We start from the raw sequence: 26,692 nt of genomic DNA, 5'->3' as shown, positions 1-26,692 counted from the left end.
AGAATAATCAGAGAATACTGTGAGCAGCTATATGCAAATAAATTGGACAATTTAAGAGAAATGGACAAATTCCTACAACTCTACAACCACCCAAAGCTAGATAAAGGAGAAATAGAACGACTAAACAGACCAATTACAAGCAAGGTATTAGAAGAAGTAATCAAAACCCTCTCCCCCCAAAAAAAGTCCAGGACCAGATGGATTTACAAATGAATTTTACCAAACATTCAGAAAAGAACTAGTGCCCATTCTACACAGACTCACCCAAAAAACTGAAAAAGAAGGAAAACTACCACAAACATTCTATGAAACCAACATCACACATTAATACCAAAACCTAACATAGAAAACACAAAAAAGAAAACTTCAGATGAATCTCCCTAATGAACACCGATGCAAAAATCCTCAACAAAATCTTAGCTAACAGAATCCAACAATGCTTTAAAAGAATAATACACCACGACCAAGTGGGCTTTACCCCAGGAGCACAAGGATGGTTCCACATCAGAAAATCAATGAATGTAATTCATCACATCAACCGACAGAAGAATAAAAACCACATAATCCTATCAATAGATGCGGAGAAGGCTTTCAACAAAGTTCAATACCCATTTATGTTTAAGGCCCTTGAAATCCTCGGAATAGAGGACCTACCTCAACATGATAAAAGCCATCTACGATAAGCCCACAGCCAATATTATCCTCAATGGAGAAAAACTGAAAGCCTTTCCTTTGAGATCAGGAACAAGACAAGGGTGTCCACTATCAACACTGCTCTTCAACATAACACTGGAAGTTCTAGCCAGAGCAATAAGACAGGAAAAGGCATAAAAGGAATCCAAATAGGGTAAGAAGAAGTAAAACTATCCTGATTTGCAGAAGATATGTTAGTTTCTATGGAAAACCCTAAAAGCTCCACAGAGGAACTAATCAAAACCATCCACCAGTTTAGCAAGGTAGCAAGATATAAAATATAAAATCATCACACAAAAGTCAGTGTCTTTCCTATACACAACCAACCAGTCAGAAGAAACATTAATAAAAATAACTTTTAAAAATCCCCTTTTCAATTAAAACAAAAAGAATCAAATACCTGGGAGTCAACCTAACAAAGGAGGTAAGAGACCTCTACAAAGAAAATTACAAAACACTGTTAAAAGAAATACAAGAAGACACCATGAAATAGAAAGACATCCCCTACTCATGGATCAGGAGAATTAACATCATCAAAATGGCCACCCTGCCAAAAGTGATATACAGATTTAATGCCATCCCAATAAAAATCTCAATGACATTCTTCAAAGAAATAGAAAAAAAAATGTTGATGAGATTCATAAGGAACAACAAAAGGCCTCGAAGAGCCAAAATCCTCATGTCTACGAAAAAATAAAATGGAGGCATTATGATCCCAAACTTCAAGCTATAGTACAAAGCCATAATAATCAAAACTGCATGGTACTGGAATAAGAATAGACATACAGACCAGTGGATTCGAACAGAAAACCCAGATTCAAACCCACAAGTTTATGGACACCTAATTTTTGACAAAGGAGCCAAGAAGACACAATGGAACAAAGAAAATTTGTTCAGCAAGTGGTGCTGGGAAAACTGGGAAGCTACATGCAAAAAAATGAAACTAGAGCACTGCCTCACTCCAGTCACAAAAATCGACTCGAAGTGGATTAAAGACCTAGATGTAAGAATGGAAACCATAAAATACCTGGAAACAAAGATGGGTCAAACACTACATAACATATACTTCAGCGACATCTTTAAAGACAGAGCACCCTATGCCACAAAAGTAAATGCAAGGATAAATAGATGGGACTACATCAAGTTAAAGAGCCTCTGTACAGCAAAAGAGACATTAAAAAAAAAAAGCCACTAATTGGGAAAACTTTTTCTCAAATAAAAGTAGTGATGAAGGACTGATCACAAAAATATACGGAGAACTGACGAAACTCAACAAAAATAAACAACCCCATCAAAAAATGGGCAGAAGAGCTAAAAAGACACTTCTTCAAAGAGGAAATGCAGATGGCCAACAAGCATATGAAAAAACTGTTCAACATCACTCGTAATAAGGGAGATGCAAATTAAAACCCCAGTGAGAATGGCACATCTTCAAACAACTAGCAACAACAAATGTTGGCGAGGATGTGGAGAAAAAGGAACTCTCCTGCACTGTTGGTGGGAATGCAAACTAGTACAACCACTATGGAAAACTGTTTGGAGGTTCCTCAAACTGCTAAACATGGAGCTTCCCTACGACCCAGGATTCCCACTCCTAGGTATCTACCCAAAAGACACAAAAACACTGTTTGAAAAAGATACCTGCACCCCACAGATACCTGCTGCTTTATTTGCAATTGGAAAAACATTAAAGCAGCCCAAATGCCCAAAAGTAGATGACTGGATAAAAAAGAAGTGGTACATATATACAATGGAATATTACTCAGCAACCAAAAAACAGAAACACATGTCTTTTGCAGCAACTTGGAGTTGGAAAAAATCATGCTTAGCCAGAAAGAGAAAGAAAAATACCGGATGGTTTCGCTCATAGCAGGTGTATAATGGACCAGGTGAGAAAATAATAAGAATAATGAACAGCCATATACCAGAGACATTTTGTGGGGGTGGAGTGTGGAATGGGATCAAAAACGGTGCGGAAAGAAGTGCATGGGACTATGGTGATGGCACATGGGTGACTTGGTCATGAGAAACCCACGGGGATTACAATTGAGATGAAAAAAGAAATGTACAAAATGATGTAAAAATAAACTGTTAAAAAAAAAGAGCAAAATGACATTAAGTGCATGTTTGTTAGCAATTACATTAAATTAATTAAATCCTCTAATCAAAAAGCATGGAGTAGCTGGATGGCTAAAAAGGTAAGACTTGTCTATATGCTACTAGAAGACTTTATTCAGGTTAATAACACACAAAGTGAAAGTGATGGAATCAAAAAGGGTAATCCAGGAAAATGGAAGTGAAAAGAATACTGGTCCTAATATCTTTACATTAAACAACTTTAAACAAAGACTATAGAAGATATTGCATGATGGTAAAGAGGATACAGCATTTGTAAATACTTATGCACTTGACATAGGAACACCTAAAAATATAAAAGCAATATTGACAGGCATAAAGGGAGATATTGACTGTAATACAGGAATAATGGGGAATTTTAATACCTCACTTAAATCATCCAGTTAGACAGTTACTATTAGGCTTTGATATTGTCACTTTAGCTGCAACTGACCAGGGTTTCAAACCTTGACTACTAGGCTCCTGTTTTTTTGTTTTTTTTTTTTCTGTTTGTTTGTTTTGTGTTTTTTTTTTTTGATAACTGTTTATATAGTAATGTGGATTTTTTTGTTTGTTTTACATATCTCCAAAAACATACAAATCCAAAGGAAAAATTTTAACCACTGAAGAATCAATGTTGATATTTTGCTATATAATTATTGATATTTTTCTGTATAATATCCTCTTTTATATATATAATTTAGTTTATCGAAAGTGAATTTTGTAATGTAAAAACATAGGCAAGGATGTAAGTACTACTGTACTTAAATTATTTTGGAATAAATGAAAGAGGGAGGGAGATGGGGATGTAGAAGAGAAGGGAGAGTAAAGATAGAGAGGGAAGAAAGGAGTGGTTTTAAGACATGTTATTTTTTTAATTTTATAATATTTTATTTTTACGTATTTTTGTGCATTTTTCCATCTTAGTTGCAATCCCTTTGGGTTTCCCATCAACAAATCACTCATGTGCCATCACCACAGTCCAGTGCATTTCTCTCCCCCCACTGTTTTTAATCCCATTCCCCACTCTACCCCAGAAAATGTCTCTGGTATATAGCTGTTCATCATTATCACTATTTTCTTGCCTGTTCAGTTATATTCCTGTTATGAGAGAAACCATCCGGTATTTTTTCATTTTCTTTCTGACTTTATTTCACTAAGCATGATCTTTTCCAGCTCCAGCCATGTTGCTGCAAAAGACATGTGTTTCTTTTTCTTGGTTGCTGAATAATATTCCATTGTGTATATGTACCACATCTTTTTAATCCAGTCATACATTTTTGGACATTTGGGATGTTTCCATGTCATTCCAATTGTGAACAATGCAACAATAAACATGGGGGTGCAGGTATCTTATTGCATCAGTATTTTTGTGTCTTTTGGGTAGATAACTAGGAGTGGGATTACTGGGTCGTAGGGTAGCTCCATTTTAAGCAGTTTGAGGAATCTCCAAACAACTAGTACAAACAGTGGTTTACTAGTTTGCATTCCCACCAGCAACATCCTCGCCAACATTTGTTGTTGCTAGTTGTTTGAAGATGTGCCATTCTCACTGTGGTGAGGTGGTATCTCATTGTGGTTTTAATTTGTATCTCCCTTATTACAAGTGATGTTGGACTTTTTTTTCATATGTTTGTTGGCCACCTGCATTTTCTCTTTGGAGAAGTGTGTTTTTGGTTCTTCTGCCCATTTTTAATAGGTTTTTTTTATTTTTGTTGAGTTCCATCAATACTCTGTATATTTTTGTGATCAATCCTTTATTGCTAGTTTTGTGTTATAAAATTTTTTCTCAATCAGAGGAATGTCTGTTTGGTTTTTTTTGTAATGTTTCCTTTGCTGTACAGAAGCTCTTTAACTTGATGTAGTCCCATCTGTTTATCCTTTTCTTCACTGTTGTTGCGTTGGGTGTTGTTTCTTCAAAGATATTACTAAAGTGTATGTCATGTAGTATTTGGCCCATCTTTGCTTCCAGCTATTTTATGGTTTCCATTGTTTTGTCTAGGTCTTTAATCTACTTCGAGTTGATTTTTGTGTATGGTGAGAGGTAGTGATCTAGTTTCATTTTTTGGCATGCAGCTTCCCAGTTTTCCCAGCACCATTTGCTGAACAAACTTTCTTTGTTCCATTGTATCTTCTTTGCTGCTTTGTTAAAGATTAGCTGTCCATAAACTGGTGGGTTTTTCTCTGCACTGGTCTGTATGTCTGTTCTTATTCCAGTACCATGCAGTTTTGATTATTATGACTTTGTAGTATAGATTGAAGTTTGGGAGTGTAATGCCTCCATTCTCTTTCTTCCTAGTCATGAGAGTTTTGACTTATCGAGATCTTTTGTTGTTCCATGTGAATCACATCAATATTCTTTCTATTTCTTTGAAGAATGTCATTGAGACTTTTATTGGGATGGCGTTAAATCTGTATATCGCTTTTGGCAGGATGGCCATTTTGATGATGTTAATTCTCCAATCCATGAACAAGGGATGGCTTTCCATTTCATGGTGTCTTCTTGTATTTCTTTTAACAGTGTTTTGTAATTTTCTTTGTAGAGGTCTTTGTAGAGGTCTTTTACCTCTTTTGTTAGGTTGTATTCTCTGATAGTATTCTCTGATTATTCTTTTGATTTCTGCTGGATCTGTTGTGATTTTGCCACTTTCATTTATGATTCTGTTTATTTGTACTTTCTCTTGGTTTTTTTTTTTTTTTTTTTTTCTTTGTGAGCCTGGCCAGTGGTCTGTCTATCTTGTTAATTTTTTCGATGAACCAACTTTTGGTTTCATTGATTTTTTTGGACTGTTTTCCTAACTTCCATTTCATTTATTTCTGATTTGACTTTTGTTATTTCCTGTCTTCTACTGGCTTTGGGGTTATTGAATTTTTCTTTTTCCAGCTCTTTTATGGTGTGACATTAGGTGGTTTCTTTGAGTTATTTCTTGCTTCTTTATGTGAGCCTGTAAGGCTATATATTTTGCTCTTATAACTGCTTTTAATGTGTCCCATAAGTTTTGATGATTTGTGTCATCATTATTGTTCTTCTCCAGGTATTTTTTGATTTCTTTGATTTCCTCATTGATTCAATGGTCCTCCAGTAGTGTGGGTTTCAGTCTCCACACAGTAGGTGGTTTTCTTGTCTTCCTCATATGGTTTATTTCTAGCTTGATTCCTTCATGGTCAGAGAAAATAGTTGTATATATTCGATCTTAGATATTTATCTTGTGACCCAGTATGTGGTCAATCCTAGAGAATGATCCATGTGTACTCAGATTTTTTTGGGTGCATTATTCTATAGATGTCTGTTAGACCCGTGTTGTCCAGGTTCAGAGCTGTAGTATTTTTGCTTCTTTTTTTCTCTTGTTGAAAATGTCCCTTGTGGACACCTCCAGGGCTTTTTTGAAGGCTAAAGCAGCTCCTGCAGATCACCAAACTTCCAGGTGCCTGAACACTCCCAGGGTGGGGGTGGGGAGTTCTCTTATCCAAACTCCCCAATCGCCAATTCTCCCTTTGTTATCTTCCTTCTAGTGAGTCCAGGCTGTTCTTATCTGGGTTGAAACTCGTAGTATGTAAGTCCGTTTCAGTCCTAAATTCCTGGGCGAGCCTGGACGCGGTGATCTTGGCATCTTTACTCTGTTGCCATCTTGCCATCTCCCCTAAGACATGTTATTTTGCCATGCTTTTAAATAATTACATTGAGGAGGGCTGGAGGGAGGGAAGAAGGTTGAAAACTACAGGTTCCAATGGCCGAAGATGAGCCAGCACGTCCCCAGAGACATGATAAAAGAGTTGTGGAGCATGTTTGCAAGGCAAGATACTGCTGTCCAGTGAACTGCTCTTGCTGTTTGTTTAGTAACAGTGAGCAAGCATGATTGTGACAATGGTAAGAGAAACAGTGTCCAGGGGGAACTATGGATAGTCAATTTTATGGGTGCAATATTCAGGGAGAAAAAAGGTAAACTTTAATAGGAAACAGAGGTGATATGTCAACCACATATGCAGGCAGTTGTACACCCCTCACAGTTGCTTGGTGTACATTTTGAGCTACTCCAAAATTATCTTAGACACTGACCAATCAGTCACTTGCTGCATAAGTGTTCCTGGCCACCTGTCATGTGGGTCATTGTCTAAAAGCAGTCATGCAGGAGTCCCTATCCAGTTATTTCACACACACAAATTACACAGAGAGGCCAAGTGCATACAGGTGCAGAGGCCCTAGGTAGAATACAGGCCACAACAAGTCAGTATCCCTGACAATCATATATGTGACAATCCTTAACAAAACACTAGCAAATCAAATTCAGTTATACATTAAAGGGCTCAAACACTGTGACAAAAGTGCAGTCATACTGATATTTGCAAAAGAATCTATACCATATCAAGAAAGCAAAAGGATAAAAATCACCTGATTATTTCAATGGATATATCTCAGTAAAGGCATTTTAAAAAATTAGTGTCTATTCATAATACTTAGCAAAATGGTGTAAAGGGGGTATAAATACCTCGACATTGTAAAACCTATATCACAAGCTCACTGTATTCAACAGGGAAAAGCTGAATGTGTTCCAAAGACAAGGGTGCCTAGTCTTACCACTTTAAATCAACACATTGTTAGAATCTTGGCCAAAGCAATTAGGCAAGAAAATGAAATAACACATCAAAATTGAAAGGTAATAAATAAATTAATGCCTTTTTGTAGACCACATAATTCTGTGTAGAGGGGACTTATATATATATATATATATATATGTAGCAATTAATAAATGCAAGATCATTGTACAAAAGTTGGTTGTGTTGCTGCATACCAGCAGTAAACTCTCAGAAGGAGAAATTCAGGAAATAATTTAGTTACAATTATATTAAAAATAATAAAAACATGGGGATAAATTTAACAAGAGGGTAGAAGACTGGTCATGAAAACAACAGGATGATAAAAGAAACCAGAACACAAATAAAAAAGAAAATCCATGATTTGAAGAATTAATATTATAAAAATGTCTGTATTACCCAAAGCAGTATACAGATCAAAATTTAAAAAGCATTTTTATCAGAAAGAGAACAAGCCACCCTAAAATTTGTATGTAACTAAAAAGATCCTGAATACAAGGAAATCTTGAGGAAGAAAAATAAGTCTGGAAAGATATCATATTACCTAACATGATACTTACAAAGTATTAGCTTAAAGACAGACATGGAGTTTAATGAAATGAAGAGCCTATCAATTAATCCATGCATAATAAGGCCAATTAATAGGCGACAAAGGAGGCAAAAATATATTGTGGGGATAACTGGTATTAGGGAAACTGAACAGCCATTGTAAAAGAATAAAACTATCACTCACACCATTCAAATTAAGTCAAGTCAATTAATCTTGAATGTGAGACCTAAACTGTAAAATTTCAGAAGAAAACATACATGGTGAGCAACTTGGTGTTGGCAGTGATTTTTTTTTTTTTTTTGCATGTGAAACCAAAAGCCAAATAATCTAAAAATGTTCTCCATGGCAAAGGAAATTATCACCAATATAAAAAGGCAACATAATGAATGGGAAAAGTTATTTTCAGATTACATATCTGGTGATCTGCTAATACCCAAAATATGTAAAGTACTCATAGAACTCAATAGAAAAAAAAAAAAACATGGTTAAAAATAGGTAGAGGATCTCAATAGATATTTTTTGGTCCCAAAGAAGATATATGGGTGGCCAACAGGCACATATAAAGGTTCTTTTTATTAATCAAAGAGATGTATACAAAACCACAATGGGGTATCACCTCACACCTACTAGAATGACTGTTAGGGAAAAAAAATAACAGTGTTTGCAAGGATATTGAGTAAAAGAAACCCTTCTGTACTTTCTAGGAATGTAAACTAATGCAGCCATGATGATATAATAATAAAACAGTAGAAAGATCACTCAAAAAAATTAGAAGCAGTACTGCCATATGATATACAGTTCCTCTTTCTACTTCTGGGCATCAAAGAGTATAAAAATAGTAACTTGGAAGTGTGTGTGTTTTCATTACAGCATAATTCACAATAGCCAGTAGGAAACAAACTAAGCAACCATCAGTGGATGAATGGATAAAGATGAGATATATGCATATAATGAATGCATATAATGAAATACCAATAGCCATAGGGGAAAAAAAAGACTTTGTTATTTGTGATATGAATGTACCTTAAGGATATTATTCTAAGTGAATTAGATAACAAAAGACGAGTACCAAATGATTTCACTTACGTGTGGAATCTAAAAAAAAACAACTGAACAGAGAATAATTTGTGATTGAGGGAAAATGATTTGGTGTGGAATTGGAAAAGTATGTGTGGGATAGCAAGAATTACGGCCATCTACATATATAATAAATATAGAAATGTAATGTACTGCATGTTGACTGTTGTCAATAATTGAATTATTGTGTAGCTGAAATTATTGTGTTGCCTTGTGAAAAAAGTTTTAAGTTTTCATCACAAACATATACAAATCTCTAACTTTATATGATGACTCATGGCAAGTAGAATTGTATACAAATATTTTATATTTTATACAAAATTATAATTTATACAAATATTATATTTTATGACTGAAGGTCATAAAATGGTATGTGTCAATATTATCTCTATTTAAAACATTTTTTAAGCTTGAAAAATTTGGATTGCATTAAAGTTACTCAGTGGTCCCATATAGTAGTTCTTAGAGTCTTAAAGGTCTGTATTTTCCTGTGTTGAAATTAAATAGAACAAGAATACTCAAAAATACAAGAAATCTAAATGGGAAGCTAGTGTCATAGAAAATATTGAAAGAGGGCCCTCCCTGGTAGTACATCTAGTTAAAGCACAGCACTAGAAGCTAAAGCCACTTCAGCATGAATTTGATCCCTGTCTGCCGGAGGTGCTCCACATGGTCAGACCTCTCCTGACCTACCTGATGCTCCCCTCAGCAGTGTACTTTGCTAATCTGCCTGTTCTGCTCCCCACTCTCTCTGGTGAATCCTCTCATCGCCCCTGTACGTCTGTCCTGTACCCCTGATTTGTATGCACAAATAAATAAATCTTTTAAAAATATATATTGAAAGAATTGTCACAAAATTAATTTGAAGCAAGCATAAATTATGCTTCATATTTGAATTGATGATAGCATTGAGTGTGATTGAATTGATGTGAGGCTTGAGAACCTTGAGATCATAAAATGAGCTATGTTTACATAGTAGACTGTAGAATTTGTTATTTAGTTTATATAGTGTGACAAATAATTTCTCTAATTTTGTTTTCAAGGTAAGTTTGGTGTGCAGCACTCTTAGGATTAGAACTTTATCATTTTGACAAACATATATACCATGCCACACCTACCACCAAAGATCTAATATCATCCATTCAGCTACTTGTAACTTCTTCTCCCACCCCCATCCACTTCCCCTCTTACTCTAGTTGAAAATTCTGTTGTTGGAATCTAATGATTTGGTTTTTTGTTTGTTTTCTTGCTTCCTTTTTTTACATTATATTCCACAAATGAGTAAAATTATACCATACTTGTCTTTCATTCATCATAATCTCAAGATCCATTTACGTTGTCTCCACTGGTAAGATTTCATCTTTTTATGGCTTTTAAGAGTAGTATTCTGTTTACATATAACGCATTTTTTTTCATTCATTCATTTAATAACACAGGTTATTTCCATAAATTGCCTATTGTGAATAATACTCTAGTGAACACCAGGATGCATATATCCATACATACTTTTTTCAGTTTGTGTTTTAATATTTTATAGATAGCTAATTAGAAATATCTAATTGCTGGATTATGTGGTAATTCTGTTTATAATATCTGAGAAACCTTCATACTCTTATCTAGAGTAGCTGCACTGATTTACATTCTCACTAACAATATGAGAGTTACTTTTTCGCCATACCCTCACCCAGACTTGTATCTTTGTGATATAGTCCAATCTCAAAAGTGAAAGACATTTCTTGTTTTTATTTTGATTTCCTTATTTTCACTTATTTCCAATAAGTGATATTGGACATGTTTGTGGTGCCTATCGGCAATCTTCCTTTGAAGATGTGCCTGTTCAGAATCTCCACTCTTTTTAAACAGGTGTTTGTTTGTTTGTTTTGCTGTGGAGTTGCATGCATTATTTTTATGAATATATATTTTGTCCTTTATATATTTTGTATAGCAATCCCTTGTTCAATTTGTGAGTTGTGAACATCTCACAATTATTAGGTGGATTTTTCATTTTTGTGACCTTGAGTAATCCCATTTACTTGTTTTTGCTTTTATTTCCCTTATCATTATAATAAGAGAAATCTATAAGGCCAACTTGGGTGACCTTGTCCCCTGTACTTTCTAAATAGTTTATGGTTCAGGGATTGTAGTCACTTTTTGAATTAGTTTTTGGTATGATGTAAGGTAGTGGTTTAGCTCCATTCTTTCACATTCATAGCCAGTATTTCTAGAACTATTCGATAGATTTTCCTTGTCCCATTGTATGCTCATGACTCCTTTTTCATGAATTAATCATCTATCTGTGTGGGTTTTTTTCAGGTCTGTTAATTCTGCACCATTGATTTGTGTGTGTGTTTTATATAATACTATGCTGTTTTGATGACTAATTTTGTAGTAAATTTGAGTTGTGGAGTGTGTTATTTCCACCTCTGTCATTTCTCAGAATTGTTTATGATTGTTATTACCTCATTTATGGGCTCATATATTTTAGTACTTTCTATTTCTGTGAGAAATGATAATTAGATTTTGATAAGTATTGCATTCAATCTATAGACTGCTTTTAAGAAAATGATTTTAACAATGTTAATTCATCCAAATACATGAATACAGACTATTGTTCCATTTATTTTTGTCTTTTGTTTCTTTTCTCAATATCACAATTTTCACCTATATACAATGTCAGTATACACACAGGTCTTTATTGTGTTAAGATTGTTTCTGGCCATTTTATTCTTTTTCATGCAGTTATAAATTGCTTAAAATTTAACAAATGTAAATTCTTCAGCTATGTTCTAAGCTAAGTCTCTGGATCTCTGTTACCCTTGATCTATTTTTCTTCTTAACAAAAAACATCTTTGTTTTCCATAGTTAGAAGTATGTACTGTCCTCTCAGCTGCAGTTCCCGGGGTTGAGGCACCCAGTGTAGAAGCAAGCCTTTCACTCCTCAGAAAGAGTTATCAGTTCATGATTTCCCTTCCAAAAGTGTGTTGTTCATTTAGCAATTGTGCGTTTGCCTTTCCTACCTTTCTAATGGTATCTTTCTCTTTCAGTTTTCATTGTGGAAAAATTAATCTACCAATCTTCAGTTTTGTTTTTAGATTGCTGCTATACTTGATAAATTTATTATTTCTGATGGGGAAGCTAAGACCAAAGATTTTTCTGCTCTGCCTTCATGAACCAACATTTTCATTTCTCTGCAGTTTTAATACCCCCTAAATAATATATTTTTTGAGCTAATGTATTTTTCTCAAAATTGTTACATGTTTATAGCTTTGTCTCATAAAAAGTTCATATAAACATTTTGGGTACATGTTTTAGGAAGATAATGCAGTAAGACTAGAACCTAACCAAAGCATATGTTATCTTGTTTTTGTCTTCCAGAATCTCTACACAAGGAAGTAGACAATTTGGCCTTTCTAGAAGTTGTTTCCAAGCTTTGCCGTCATGAGAACAAAAGTGTTGCCCAGCAAGCCTCTCTTACAGAGCAAAGACTTACTTTGAAAAGTTGAGAAGTGCCACCCCCTGACATATGGCATCCTCCCATCTCTGTGATTTCCCATTTGTCCTCCATTCAGCTGTCTTTTGCTTCATTCTTTGTCATATCACTTGCGCATGTGTGTAATGGCCCAATGACAACTGAAAAAAAACTACTGTAGGTACCTGCCCACTAAGATCTCTAAATCCATAGTTATTGTGAACATGAATTTATCAAAAAAAATCTCTACATGTAACTGTTCTATTTCATATAACGAACTACAGTAAGTAGAATGTGCATGTTATATTCCTATGATATAAACTTGGTACTACATAATTATTCATTCCTCACACTTGCTGAACTACATAATGTACTGGTAATTTAGAGGAAAATACGAGTTGCAACAGAATCTGTCTAGCATGTTAAAGATGGACGTGAATAGTAAGATTGGCTTCAGTTTTGGGCACTTGGGAAGCATGGTATCAAAAAACAATGGTTGTTCATTCATTTGCTCTTACCTACTAATGTTATACCCTTGGTACCTAGAATTTAATAAAATCCACTGCTCTCTCTTTAACCTGGTTTATTCTGTTTCTAACTATGGTAGTCTTTGAACGTGCCACAAACCTGGCAAGGCTTACTGAGGTTTTTATCTTTATATTTAATAAGTCAATAGCCTGATGTTGAAACCATTTATAATTTCAATATGTAACAAAGGGGTTGAAGAATCTCAATTTTACTAGTACTTATTTTAGCTTTATACAGTTTCACCTTAGAAACAGTTAATCAACATAATCAACATTTCCAACACTTGTCTTTAAAAGTGAAAACAGAGCATTTGTTTTCAACTGAGGAAATAAAACATAACTCATTGGAACATGATTTTTTGTGTGTGTGTGCTGCTTTTCATTATTCAGCTTGATTCATTTCATCTGCCACAGTGCTTTTAAATTTTACATTAAATCTAGTGGTACATAGCAAATAAATAAACAAATATTTATTAAGGGATGTTTGTCCAGACTAAGAAAATGAAGCAGGTACAAAAACCATAGTAACCAGTTCAGTTTATTCTGAAAATGGCCTCATCAGTTTTCTACCTCCATTTTCCATGAAGAATGCAGTGAATTCTTAGAGGATATCAAAAAAGTAACAGCACCAAGACTTAAGACGAGATGAACCCTTTAGCAAAACATGATATACTCTTCACTACCACTACCACCACCAAATAAGTTTCTGACGATTTTAAAGCAATCTTTGTAAATTAGTCAAAGCAGCTCTATGACTTCCCTGCCTTTTCCAATATTCAATTTTAACAAATTCTGGCTGAAACAGTAAAATCAAAAATGAAAGGGCAGCAAGACAGTAGAATGGACTACCAAGAACACAGAAGCTTCCTCTCTAACTCAAGATGCTGCAACTCTCAGGATGTGAACAGTTGGGCTTTCATGTCCAAGAAATGGACTATTACTATGTATGTTTATACACTTACTGTAAGAGTGAGCTAATGTTGCTTACTAGGTTGTTTATGATGAATAATACTATATAAAACTGTAATGAAATCATTTGGTTTATATATTTTACAGTTTCCAGAATGGTGCTTGTTCATTGCTGATACACAATATGTTTTTGATGAGTAATTCCTACTTCTGTGACATTTCCAGACTGCCTGAACTAGTTCTAGATAGACAGACAAGTCTATATTTAGGTAGTTTGTCCATTTTTTTTATAGTATCTGTGCCTTTTGATATAGAAAACCTCAGAACAAGGACATCTAGAAACCATGGATTTGTTAGAAACTATGTTCTGGGCTGATTGCCACAGATAAATTTGTTGATATGCTAGTACCTCATGTCTCCACCCAAACAATTGGCAATACTGATTTGTGTCATTGATTCAAACCAGTGTAAATCACCATTTTGTTTTTCTGTTTGTTTTGTTTTGTTTTGTTTTAGAGAGATGGGAAAGCAACATACCCTTAATATAGTCTGAGTCCACCAAATAAGGTGATGTTTTGCTCTACTGTGAAGTGGTGGCAAATTGCAAACAGTGCTGTCCTACTCCTTAATGTGTTTTACAGACCACAATTTTTTGTTTTGTTTTCTTTTGTTTTTAATTTATTTAAACATATCTATTTAAATCATTGTTAGTTCTCTGCATTTTTTTCATCTCATTTGGACTTTCCACCACCAATCCATCCATGTGTCATCACTATAGTCCTGTGCACTCTTTCCACCCCAGTTTTGGTCCTATTCCCCTATCCACCCCAGTAGAATGTCTGATTTATAGTTGTTCATTATTTTTCATTTTTTACTTTATTACAATTGCTTTTTTTGTTTTTTGTTTTCTCCTGATCCCTTATGCTCCTGCTATGAGTGAAACCATCCACTATTTCTTTTTTTTCTTTCTGCATTACTTCACTAAGTATGATCCATTCAAGTTCCATCCATGTTGCTGCAGAAGGAATGAGTTTATCTTTGTTGATTGTTAAGTAATAAGATACTTCTCCAAAGAGGAAATGCAGTATGAAAAAAAGTTCAACATCACTTGTAATAAGGGAAATGCAAATCAAAACCACAATGATACACCATCTCACACCAGTGAGAATGGCACATCTTAAAACAACTAGCAACAGCAAATGTTTGTGAGGATGTGGGGAAAAAAGGAACTCTTGTATACTGCTGGTGGAAATGCAAACTGGTACAACCACTATGGAAACTGGAGGTTTCTCAAACTGCTACAAATGGAGCTCCCATATGATCCAGGAATTCCACTCCTAGGACCAAAAAAAAAAAAAAATTGATTCAGAAGGACACCTGCACCCCATGTTTATTGCTGCCCTAGAGGATGTGGAATAAATCCGAATGCCCAAAAATCAATGACTGTGATCAAGAAGTTTTGATACATATACACAATGGAATATTACAGACCACAACTTACTTTCTGTTTATTAAGAGTGTATTCTAAGAAAATAGTAAAAGGTATAAATATTAACTTATACTGGAACTAGAACATAAATGAACAGCAAATGTTAGGAATTAAAGGGAAGAAGATATCTAAGCAAAACACATTTGAATGCCAACTCTGCTTCCCTTCTATCCCCATTAACACTGCAGAATCTTGATAAACACCCAGAGTTTAACCTTACTTTGCTAAAGGCAAAATTAAATACCATAATCCTGTGTTTTCCTTGATAAAATTAATTTTTTAGAGATTTATTTATGAATACAAAAACCAGAGGTGCAATTGTGGTGAAAGAATTCACCAGAGACAGAATGGAGAGCAGAACAGGCTGATCACACTGCTGAGGGAAGCAGCAGGCAGGTCAGGGAGGTCTGCCAGCCATGTGGCTCACCTCCCCGTTGGAGGATCAAACTCACACTGAAGTGGCTGTGGCTAGCTTGCAGTGCTGCATCCTTACCAGTTGTGCCAGGAGGGAGGGACCAATAAAAGTAATTTTAATCAAAGTTATATAATAAGAAAAATGGAAATATGGACAAAATTTTTTGGTTCTTCCTTAAATAATTTCCTTCTGCATGGAATCATAGTACAGCTCTTCATTAGTGTGAAGTGCATTGAGAAAACCTGCATGTAAAGATGTCAAAAATAATATTCCTTTGATATCATTGGAAGGCTTGATACCTAATTCTGAACATAAAGGGTAAAGATGACTATGTCCAACTATTAGTAGAATCAGTAAACTTAAAGACCACTGTATGACTTTATAAAACCATAAATGAAATTATGCAAATATCTTAAAAAGTACTTGACATTTGAGTGTGACCAGGAAAACTGAGGGTATTTTTCTTCCAATAACCTTACATTAATACATAAGTAAATGCATGCAATATAGCTTTATAGGTGTATTTTATGGGTGCTGACTGAAATGTGATAAATATTTAAAAATGTGGATGAGTGAGGTCTTTGGTTATATATATTATGAATTCATACATACAGCAAAGTCACATACTGTCTAGGTGTTTTCTAATCAATATAATGACTTCACTAATCTCGACTTCAGAGAGTTTTTGTAGCAGTTGAGACTTTCAGAGGTTAAAGATAAGATTGGAGGGAACTAGGATAACTTATGGCCTAAGCAGCAATCCCTTCTTCACCCTGCAGGTTACCAACTAAAGTGATTCAAAGAACAGCAGCCAACTGAGAAACAGTCTATTTACAGTTTGAGGAAACCCAGTCGTCCTCATTGCAGAGTGCATAACTCCTTGCTTCCTTCTCTCTGAAACTAAAATTGCCAGATCTTCAGTACAGGCCTTAAATTTAGGTACACCCTATAGTGTCTCATTCTCCTCTGTAAAGTGGAAGAAGACTAAGTAGCTCTGTAATATTAACTTTTTTATATTACTATATCAATTTTAACAAAGCTGTGATAGTATTCATTTTCCCCTAAGTGTATAATTAAAATAATCCCTTGTCCCATTTTCAATCCAATTACTATCGGTATATATGAAATATACCTTGAACCCTCTATAGAGTCTCTGAGCCCTCTATAGAGTTTACCTTTAATGGCCTATTTGTCATTATGCTTCTTGACTAAATAGCAAGAGTCATATGTTGGAGGTTTCCAATGTAAATGTATTTCATGAATGGGTATTTACAGTATTTGAAGGGAAAAAAATGTGCCTAGCATGCAATTTATTATTTTCTTCCTTCTCATTTGACATTTAACAGGACATTATTTTATTAGCCTTTATTTTTTCCCAGAATGAAAAAAAAAAAGGAAAAGAAATAAAACTTGTAACCAAACAGAACTTTCGTTTGTTTTTAATAATAGTTTATTGTTACATCATTTTGTGCCTTTTTTGGAAACATCTCAGTTGTAATCCCTGTGGGTTTCCAATCACCAAATCACCTGTGTGCCATCACCATATTCCAGTGCACTCTTCCTTCCCCATTTTGATACCACTCCCCACTTTATGCCAACATTTGTTGTTGCTAGTTGTCTCTGGTATATAGTTGTTCATTATTATTTATTTTCCCCTGGTCCTTTATGCTCCTACTATGAATGAAACCATTGGTATTTTTCTTTTTCTTTCAGGCTTATTCATTAAGCATGATCCCTTCCATGTTCCTGCAAAAGGCATGATTTTATATTTTTGATTGCTGATTAATATTCCATTGTGTATATGCACCACATCTTATTTTTTCAGTTGTTTTGTTTTCTTTTATAAATATAATAGTTGATTTTTACATAATTCTGTGCTTTGTTCCATCTCAATTGTAATCTCCATGGGCTTTACTTCACCAGAACACCCGTGTGCTATCACCATAGTCTAGTGCACTTCCCTGCCCCATTTGATCCTATTCCCCACTCCAACCCATAAAATGTCTCTGATATATAGTTGCTCATAATTATTATTACTTTCCCCCCGGTCCTTTATGTTCCTGCTGTGAGTGAAAACATCCAGCATTTTTCTTTTTCTTTCTGGCTTATTTCACTTAACATGATCCCTTCCAGATCCACCCATGTTGCTGCAAAATGCATGTGTTTATATTTTTGATTGCTGAGTAATATTCCATTGTGAATATGTACCACCTAGTCATATACTTTTGGGCATTTGGGTTGAATCCATATATTTTCTATTGTAAATAAAGCTGCAATAAACATGGGGATGCAGGTGTCTTTTTCAATCAGTGTTTTTGGGTATATACCTAGGAGTGGGATTGCTGGGTCGTAGGGAAGCTCCATGTTTAGCAGTTTGAGGAACCTCCAAACAGTTTTCCATAGTGGTTGTACTAGTTTGCATTCCCACCAGCAATGCAGAGTTCCTTTTTCTCCACATCCTCGCCAACATTTGTTGTTGCTAGTTGTTTGAAGATGTGCCATTCTCCCTGGGGTGAGGTGGCATCTCATTGTGGTTTTAACTTGCATCTCCCTTATTACGAGTGATGTTGAACATTTTTCCATATGCTTGTTGGCCATCTGCATTTCATCTCTAGAGAAGTATCTTTTTCACTTTTCTGCCCATTTTTTGATGGGGTTGTTTATTTTTGTTGTGTTACATCAGTTCTTTGTATATTTTTGTGATCAATTCTTTATCATTAGTATTATGTGAGAAAAAATTTCCCAATCAGTGGGATGTCTGTTTTTTGTAATGTCTTTTTTGCTGTACAGAAGCTATTCAACTTGATGTAGTTCTGTTTATCCTTTCCTTTACTATCTTTGTTTTGTGTGACCTCTTTTTACTGAGGTATATGTCATGTAGTGGTTTACTAATATTTTCCTTTCTATATTCTGTTTCAGGTCTTATGTCTAGTTCTCTAATCCATTTTGAGTTGGTTTTTGTGTGTTGTGTGAGACAGCAGTCTAACTTCATTATTATTATTATTGTTACTATTATTTTTTGCATGTAGCAGCCCAGTTCTCCCATCACCATTTTTTGAACAAACTTTCTTTATTACATTGCATATTTGCATTTTCATTGTTCCTTTGCAAAGATTAGCTGTCCATAAAACTCTAGGTTTATATCTGGGTTTTCTATTTGATTCCATTGGTTTGTATGTCTGTTTTTGTTCAAATACCATGCAGTTTTGATTATTATGACTTTACAGTATAAGTTGAAATCTGGGGGATAATGACTCCATACCCCTTCTTTCATATTCAGGAGAGCCTTGGCTATTTGAGGTCTTTTGTGGCATCATATGAATTTCATCAGTATTTGTTCTATTTCTGTGAAGACTGTCACTGAAGATTAATTGGAATAGCATTGGATCTATAACTTGCTTTCAGTAGGATGGTCATTTTAATAATGGTAATTCTTACAATGCACAAGCAAGGGATGTCTTTATTTCTTTGTGTCCTCTATTTTTTTAAACAATGTTTTATAATTTCCTTTAGAGGTCCTTCACCTCTTTTATTTGGTTTAATCCCAAGTATTTGATTTATTTCTTGTTTTAATTATAAAGGGGATTTTTTTTAATGTGTATAGTAGTAGTATAGGAAGGCTACTACTTTTGTGTGTTGATTTTATATTCTGCTACCATTTTTCTATGGAGTTTTTGGGGTTTCCATCTAAATTACATTTTCAGCAAATAAAATAGTTTATCTTCTTTCATTATTTGGATACCTTGTATGTTTTTTCCTGTCTTATTTATATGGCTAGAACTTCCATTATTATGTTGAAGAGCAGTGGAGATAGTAGACATCCTTGTCTTATTCCTGATCTTAATAGAAAGGCTTTTCTCTATTGAAGATAATATTGGTAGTGGGTTTGTCATATATGTTAAGGTATGTTTCTTCTATTTCAAGGATTTCAAGGACCATCCTTAACCATAAATGAATGATGAACTTTGATAGATGTCTTCTCTGCATCTCTTGATATGATTATATGATTTTTGTTTTTCTGTTGGTTGATGTGATGGATTACATTAATCGATTTTCAGATATTGAACCATATGTGTGCCCCTGGAATAAAACCCGCTTGGTCGTGGCGTATTTCTTTTAATGCATTGTTGGATTCTGTTAGCTAAAATTTTGTTGAGGGTTTTAGCATCAGTAGTTATTAGGGAGATTGGTCTGAAGTTTTCTTTGTTTGTGTTTTCTTTGTTAGGTTTTGGTATTAGTGTGTTGCTGGCTTTATAGAAAATATTTGGTAGTTTTTCTTCTTTCTCCTTTTTTGAATGAGTTTGTGCAGAATAGACACTTGTTCATTTCTGAACTTTTGGTAACATTCATTTTTAAATTCATCTGGTCCTGAGCTTTTATTCTTGGAGAGACTTTTAATTACTGCTTCAACTACACTGCTTGTAACTGGCATGTTTAGTTCTTTTTCTTATCTAGCTTTGGATAAAAATTGTAAAGTTGTAGGAATTTGTCCATGTCTTCTAGATTGTTGCACTTGTTTGCATATAGCTATTTGTAGTATTATCTGATTATCTTTTTGATTTCTGCTGAATCTGATGTGATTTCTCCTCTTTATTTATGATCCTGTTTATTTGTGCTTTTTTCCTGCTTTTTCTTTGTGAGCCTGGCTAGAGGTTTGTCTATTTTGTTTACTTTTTCAAGGTACCAACTTTTGGTTTCATTGATTTTTTCCCCCCTGAATTCTATTTCATTTATTTCTGCTTTGACTTATTATTTCCTGTCTTCTTTCCAGTTGTTTTGTTGTTCTTCCAGTTCTTTAAGTTGGTAGATTAGGTTATTTTTTAAATTTGTTTCTTGTTTCTTTATGTCAGGGCTGTATTGCTGTATATTTTCCTCTTATAACTGCTTTTAATGTGTCTCATAAGTTTTGGAGAGCCATGTCCTCTTTGTCATGCTTATCAAGGTATTTTTTAAATTCTTCCTTGATATCCTCATTTATCCAATAGTCCCTCAGTGGTGTAGGCTTCAATCTCCATGAGGTAGATAGGTTTCTTGCATTCTTCACATGGTTTATTTATAGTTTGAATCCTTCATGGTCAAAAAAGACAGTTGGTATGATTTCAGTCTTAGCGTATCTATTGATATTTGTCTTGTGTCCCAGTGTGTGGCCAATCCTTGAGTGATTCATGTGGATTTGAGAAAAATGTGTGCTCAAATTTTTTTTTTTATGTACAGTGTTCTATGGGTGTCTGTTAGACACATGAGGTCTAGGTCCTTGTTTAGAGCTCTAGAGTCACTGCTTTCTTTGTCTAATTGATCTATCCAGTGTTAAGAGTGGTGTTTTGAAGTATACTAATATATATCTATTTTCTCTAACATACATTTTCATAGATGGCAATAATTTCCTGATATGTTTTGGTGCTCCTTCATTTGGTGCATGTAAGTTGATGGGTTATGTCTTTTAACCACGCTTAGTTTGAAGCCTATTTTATCTGATATGAGTATAGATGTTCCTGCCTACTTTTTTGGGTCTATTTGCTTGTAGTATTGTTTCCCATACTTTTACTTTCAATCTGTTTTTATATTTTGTAGTTAGCAAAAGGTTCTGTTTTTTAATCCAGACTGAAACTGCTTTTTTATTGATGAGTTTATACCATTTACATTTATAGTTTATATTGATACATTAGCACCTATGTTTGCCATTTTGTTTGTCTTTTTTTCTGCTTTTATTCCTGTTTTGATTCATCCTTCTGTTGGCTTTGGCAAAAGGACTTCTTGTAGTATTTTTGTGGAGTTGTGACAAAATTGTGGAGTTTGATTGCCTAAGAATATCCTTATTCTTTCTTCATAGAGGAAGGAGAGCTGGACAGGATAAAGTATTCTTAGGCATTTGATGTCTCAGAGTTTGGTGAATATGTCCCTCCACTCTCTTCTTGCCCATAATGTTTCTTCAGCCAGCCCGATTAATATCAGTCAACCTGATTGATGTCAGTCAGCCTGATTGGTTTTCATTTATAGGTTAGTTGTTTCTTCCCTGTTGTCAACGTCCTTATTTTTTCCTTGTCTTGGATTCTAAGGAGTCTTACTATTATGTGTCTTGCTGTAGTTCTCCTTTCAGCATGGTAGTTGGGTTTTTTTCTGACTTCCTATATATATATTTTTATCTCCTTCTTCATACTTGGGAAGTTCTCTTCAATTATGTCTGTGAATATTTTCTCGATTCTTTGGCCTTTATCCTCACCTTCTGACAGACCTATAATTCTGATATTTTCTTTCCTCATTGCGTCAGATACTCTCAGATTGTTTCTTCATTCCTTTTCCTTTTGATTTCTCTTTCATTTTCTGTTTTGATTCCTTCATTTCTGTGTCTTCAAGGGTTCTCATTCATTCTTCCATTTCATTTATTCTGTTTTCATTGCTTTTCCCAGAATTATTTATGTGCTCCAGTAGACATTTAATCTCCTTCTTTCCTGTTATTTCCTTTTTTTTTTTTTTTAAGATTTATACAGAACTGGGGTACAGGCCAGAGAGGCCAGAGATGCGGAGGTGAGAGGATTCACCAGGAACAGAGTGGGAGCAGAACAGGAAGATCGATGAAATACACTGCTGAGGGGAGCAGTGGGCGGGTCAGGAGAGGTCTGCCACGCCATGTGGACTCCTCTGTGGCAGGCTGGGATCAAACTCATGCGGAATTGGCTTAAGCTTCTTAGTGCAGTGCTTTAACCCGGTGCGCCACCAGGGAGGGCCTGTTATTTCCTTTTTTAAGGTCTTGTTTGCATTCTTCATTGTTTGTCTCATATCATTTTTCCTTTTCATCTTTATGTTTGTTAATCATGATGGTTCTAAATTCTCTATCTGACATGTTAGGCAGTTCTGTATCTACCTGTTCTGCACCCCACTCTCTCAGCTTCCCTATGCTGAGTCCTTTCACCACACTCCACTGCCACTGCCACTGCCCTCCACCCAAGCTCTGAACACTCAAATGAATCCTCAACAATCAGCCCACTGCGAGCGACGGACCGAGGTGGTCCAGCCATCAGTTCCTTGCTGTGTGTCTGGCCCTTGCCAGAGAAGCATCCCTGTCTCCTCCTTCACAAGAACGTCCTCTTGGCTTGCCCTCTGGACAAAAGGAAGCCCTCTTCTACCAAATATGAGAAGTGGATGATCAAGCACAATTTGGGTCCAAGCTAGGCTGTGGGGCCCAAGAACATCTCAGACCACCAGCACCATCAGAAGCACAGGCCCAGTCTTCCTGACTGCCCTGGGAGACCTTGCTGAGGAAGACTCGAAGTATGGGTGTTTTTGCATGTGATTGTGTGTTGGTGTGTTTGGTGGGTGTGTGAGCCTGTGGTGGGTGGTCGAGTGTGTAACCCCAAGTCCTGGGGGACACAAAGAGAGGGAGACACTGGGCAAAGTAGGGACTGAAGAGACTGTCATCATGTTCCCAGGGGCGGGCTTCCTAGAGAATTCTCCTCACTGAGATGGATTAGCCTCTTCTTGGGGGCTCTCAGTCCACTTGGCTTTGGGTGCTGCTGTGGGCACCGGGCTGTCCTGGGAACTACAGATGGGCAGGCTCTGGGCACTATTCCGGTCCAACCACTCTGGCCTTGGTGCGGGTGCATCCCAGGCCCGCCTGTGACTATGGAATCGTGGGTGCCTATGGCCTATGCCTTCCTGTTTAGGACCAGAGCTGTTGGTGTGGGTGATCCTCACCTCTCAGAGGCATGGTTTTCACTCCATGGACCTTCACTGGCAAGTGTGCTGAAGGCAGATACCTGGGAGGATGATACCTGGGCCTGTGTGGGGCTCGCCTAGTATCCCCTGGGTGCCTTGAGTCCACGCTTAATCTGCTTGAGCATGCACAGACACTCCCCTGTACTTTGTGTCTTCGCTGGACCTGTGCCTCCTCTGTAGAGATATCTATGGTCACTGGCAGGGCTCTTTGGCGGCAAAGAAAACCTGGCAAGACACTGGCCTTGCCAAGGAGGCTACACACAATGCTTTGCTGCCCTCGTGTGGTCTGAGATTCCTTATACCAGCCAAAGAGCAGACCAAGGTGAGGGGTTCTAGAAGGAATGAGACGTGTGGATGAGGTCTGGCTCATGGCTCCAGGCTACACTGCTCCCCAAATAATTAGCTGTTGTCATTGAAAAAGTGAGAGTGAAAGAGCTAAAGATAAAAAGATCTCAAAGCCACACCCCATGGAGATACAGGTCTACAGGATGCACCTGGGACATGTGATTGAATTTGAGCTGCTCTTAGTTAAGAAAACGGAAGTCACCACGGTTCAGTTTCAAAGACTCCAAAGGTTATGCTGGAAACTGGGCCACGTCTAAGCACATGGATGGATATGAATGGGGCACCCCAGCCCCCCAGCAATTCCCCAGTCGGCGTCTTCAACCGTGTCCACAGCCAGTGTTGCAGCCCTGCCCCTGCCGGCATCTCTTCCAAAGTTCTGTCCCCGACTCTGCCTTGCTGCCAACAGCTTGCCCCGCAGCTTCCTCTGCAACCACTGCCCAGCCCGCAGGTGGCATTTCCATACCCTAGCTTCTCTCCCACATGCTTTCAGCTGAGCCAAGATGGTCCACAGACGGACGAAGGAAGTGGTGGGAAGACGATGGGAGGGCAGCTACCTGGCAGAGGGATGGCTCTCTTTCTGGGTTCCTGAGGTGGGTGGCCACCTCAGGAAGGTGGCCACCGCTGGGGCACTCCATCACACCAGTGCTTGGGTCTCACTAGGTGCAGGCCATGCCTGTTCCTGCCAGTGGCTTCCTAATGATCACCTTGACGCACAGTCTGGGAGAGACATGGCACATCACATGAGCCCTCAGCACAGATCTTCTCGTGAGACCAGTGGAGCTTAGCATTCCCCAAGCCCGCAAGATACCATGAGATACCACGAGATTGGGGCAGCTGTCTTGGCCTGTTTAGTCAGCCCACTGGCCACGTGTGCTGTAGGTCCTCCTCAAAGCGAGAACCCCCAGGCCGTGCCATGGACAGAGGGACACCGGCTGCCATCTTGGCCAGACCCAGGATGCCTGTGAGGCCAGATTTCATGAGAGTTCAGCCAGGCCTTTTACAAGATTCATGGCCTGGCCCCGGGGGTCTGGGGCCCAGCTGGATCTGGAGGTCTCCCGTGCTCCAGGCTGTGGTGTGTTGGAGTGAAGTTTAGAAAACTTCAGTGGGACCTCACCAACTGTAAACCTCACTCATGCCAAGTGGTGGGGACAGAAGAACAGAAAATACCATGCACCCAGTCGTAGAAATCAAAACCCTTAGTGCCTTAACCCTCAACCGAATGGCCAAGCATTTCTTGGCTACTCTACAAGACTGCAAGAGAAAAGCTCACATGCACAGACCTGAGGGTCCAGCTTCAGAGATGGGGCCCATTGGGAAAAGGTAGCAAACAAGCCGCGTTTCTTGATGATTCCACCTAATTGTCCAAAAGCAGCAGCAAGCAGGCCACTCCACAGAGACCTGCGAACCTCCCCAGGAGATAAGTACAATATCAGGGCTGTCTGCATGGGCACGGAGCAGCAATCTATTGCCCACCTGCGAGTTTTCAGGTTCTCTTTGCCACCCTCTATGCAGGGGGCCTGGATCAGTCCATGCCGGGACTTCTCTGCACTGGCATCTATCTGTGGAGGCAGCTCTCTAAGTCAGCAGCCCGCATGCACCCATGCAGGTCTCTCAGTAAACCTTAGCCTTGGGGGCAGACCTGGCTGCCTGCTCGTGCCCACACATGAATCCTCTACTCCTCTGGCCCTTGCCCTAATAGACCTGCTGTTTAACAGGAGGGTGTCTCTGTCTCATGGAGAAAGTCGCTTCAGAAGTTGGTTGCGTGGCCTGAATGGCCAGCTCCACGAAGCAGGCCAAGCCCCAATAACTCCAAAATCCACATCACATAACATGGACCAACAGCCAAGCACTACAAACAAAGATGATATAACACTCTCAAATTGGATTTTGCCAGAGCCTAAGAAGCCACAAGTGGTCTGCTGAGAGGGCAGCTGAAAATAGGCCACATTTCCCAGTGACCCTCCCAGTGAAGGCTCTGGGATGTCCCAGACAGGCATATCCTTGCTAATGGCTGCCACAGGGGTTGCACTGTGGGCTTGTGAATCTCTTCAGACCGAGATCAAGGAGGAGAGCCTTGGAAAGCACCCCACAGTCAGCCTGGGCTTGCTTGCCCCTTCAAGTTCCAGTCACTTGGGCCTGCCGGAGTTTGATCCCAGGCCTGCCGCGCTCTCCCCCATGATGCATCAGACCTTACCTGTCTCCTTGATGTTCCCCTTCGCGGTGGATTTCAGTGGAAGTGGACTTGCATGTTTTGTACCCCACTCTCTCTGTCTTACTCTGTTGAGTCCTCTCAGTGCAGTCAACTCCCTCTGGACTGCACCCCAGCTCTGTATCCCCAAATATATACTCAATAATCAGAACCAAGACGTCAACCAAACGTGCGGGTCATTCTGTGGCATGCTGGCCATCGGGCCCTTGATGTGAGTATGTCTTTCCCTGCCAGAGAAACATCCCTGTCTCCTGCCTTCACAAGTGCATCCTTTGACTTACCTCAGACAAAATGATCCTGTCTGCTCCCAAAAATGACAGGTTTAGTTGTGAGTGCAGCTTGGGTCCCAGCCTGGCTGATGGGCCCAACCATATCTCAGACCCAAAACACCATCAGAAACATTAGCCCAGTCTTCCTCACTGCCCTGGGCATACCCTGGTGAAGAACACCCGATGGGAGAGGTGTGGATGTCTGTAGGTGTGATTGTGTGTTTGTGCATGTGGTGGGTGGGTGGTCAAGTGGGTGGGTGGTCGAGTGTGTGAGCCCAAATCCTTGGGGTCACACAGACAGGCAGACACCGGGACAAAA

General features: G+C 37.6%; 1 protein-coding gene across 1 annotated transcript in view; it reads left to right on the top strand.

Annotated features, from left to right (window-relative positions):
* The window catches only part of RAP1GDS1 (RAP1, GTP-GDP dissociation stimulator 1), a 240,555-nt gene extending 227,176 nt beyond the window's left edge, over window positions 1–13,379 (top strand). Inside the window, exon 15 of the mRNA XM_012724148.1 lies at window positions 12,404–13,379. Coding sequence (XP_012579602.1) covers window positions 12,404–12,531 — 128 coding nt within the window. The 3' untranslated portion in view covers window positions 12,532–13,379. The remainder of the gene's footprint in view (window positions 1–12,403) is intronic.
* The last annotated feature ends 13,313 nt before the right edge of the window (window positions 13,380–26,692 follow it).

The sequence above is a fragment of the Condylura cristata genome, unplaced genomic scaffold (assembly GCF_000260355.1).
Source record: "Condylura cristata isolate star-nosed mole 26May11 unplaced genomic scaffold, ConCri1.0 scaffold00012, whole genome shotgun sequence".
In the NCBI taxonomy this organism is placed as follows: Eukaryota; Metazoa; Chordata; class Mammalia; order Eulipotyphla; family Talpidae; genus Condylura; species Condylura cristata.
Note: the sequence above shows the minus strand (reverse complement) of the source record. Positions and strands in the feature narration are given on the sequence as shown.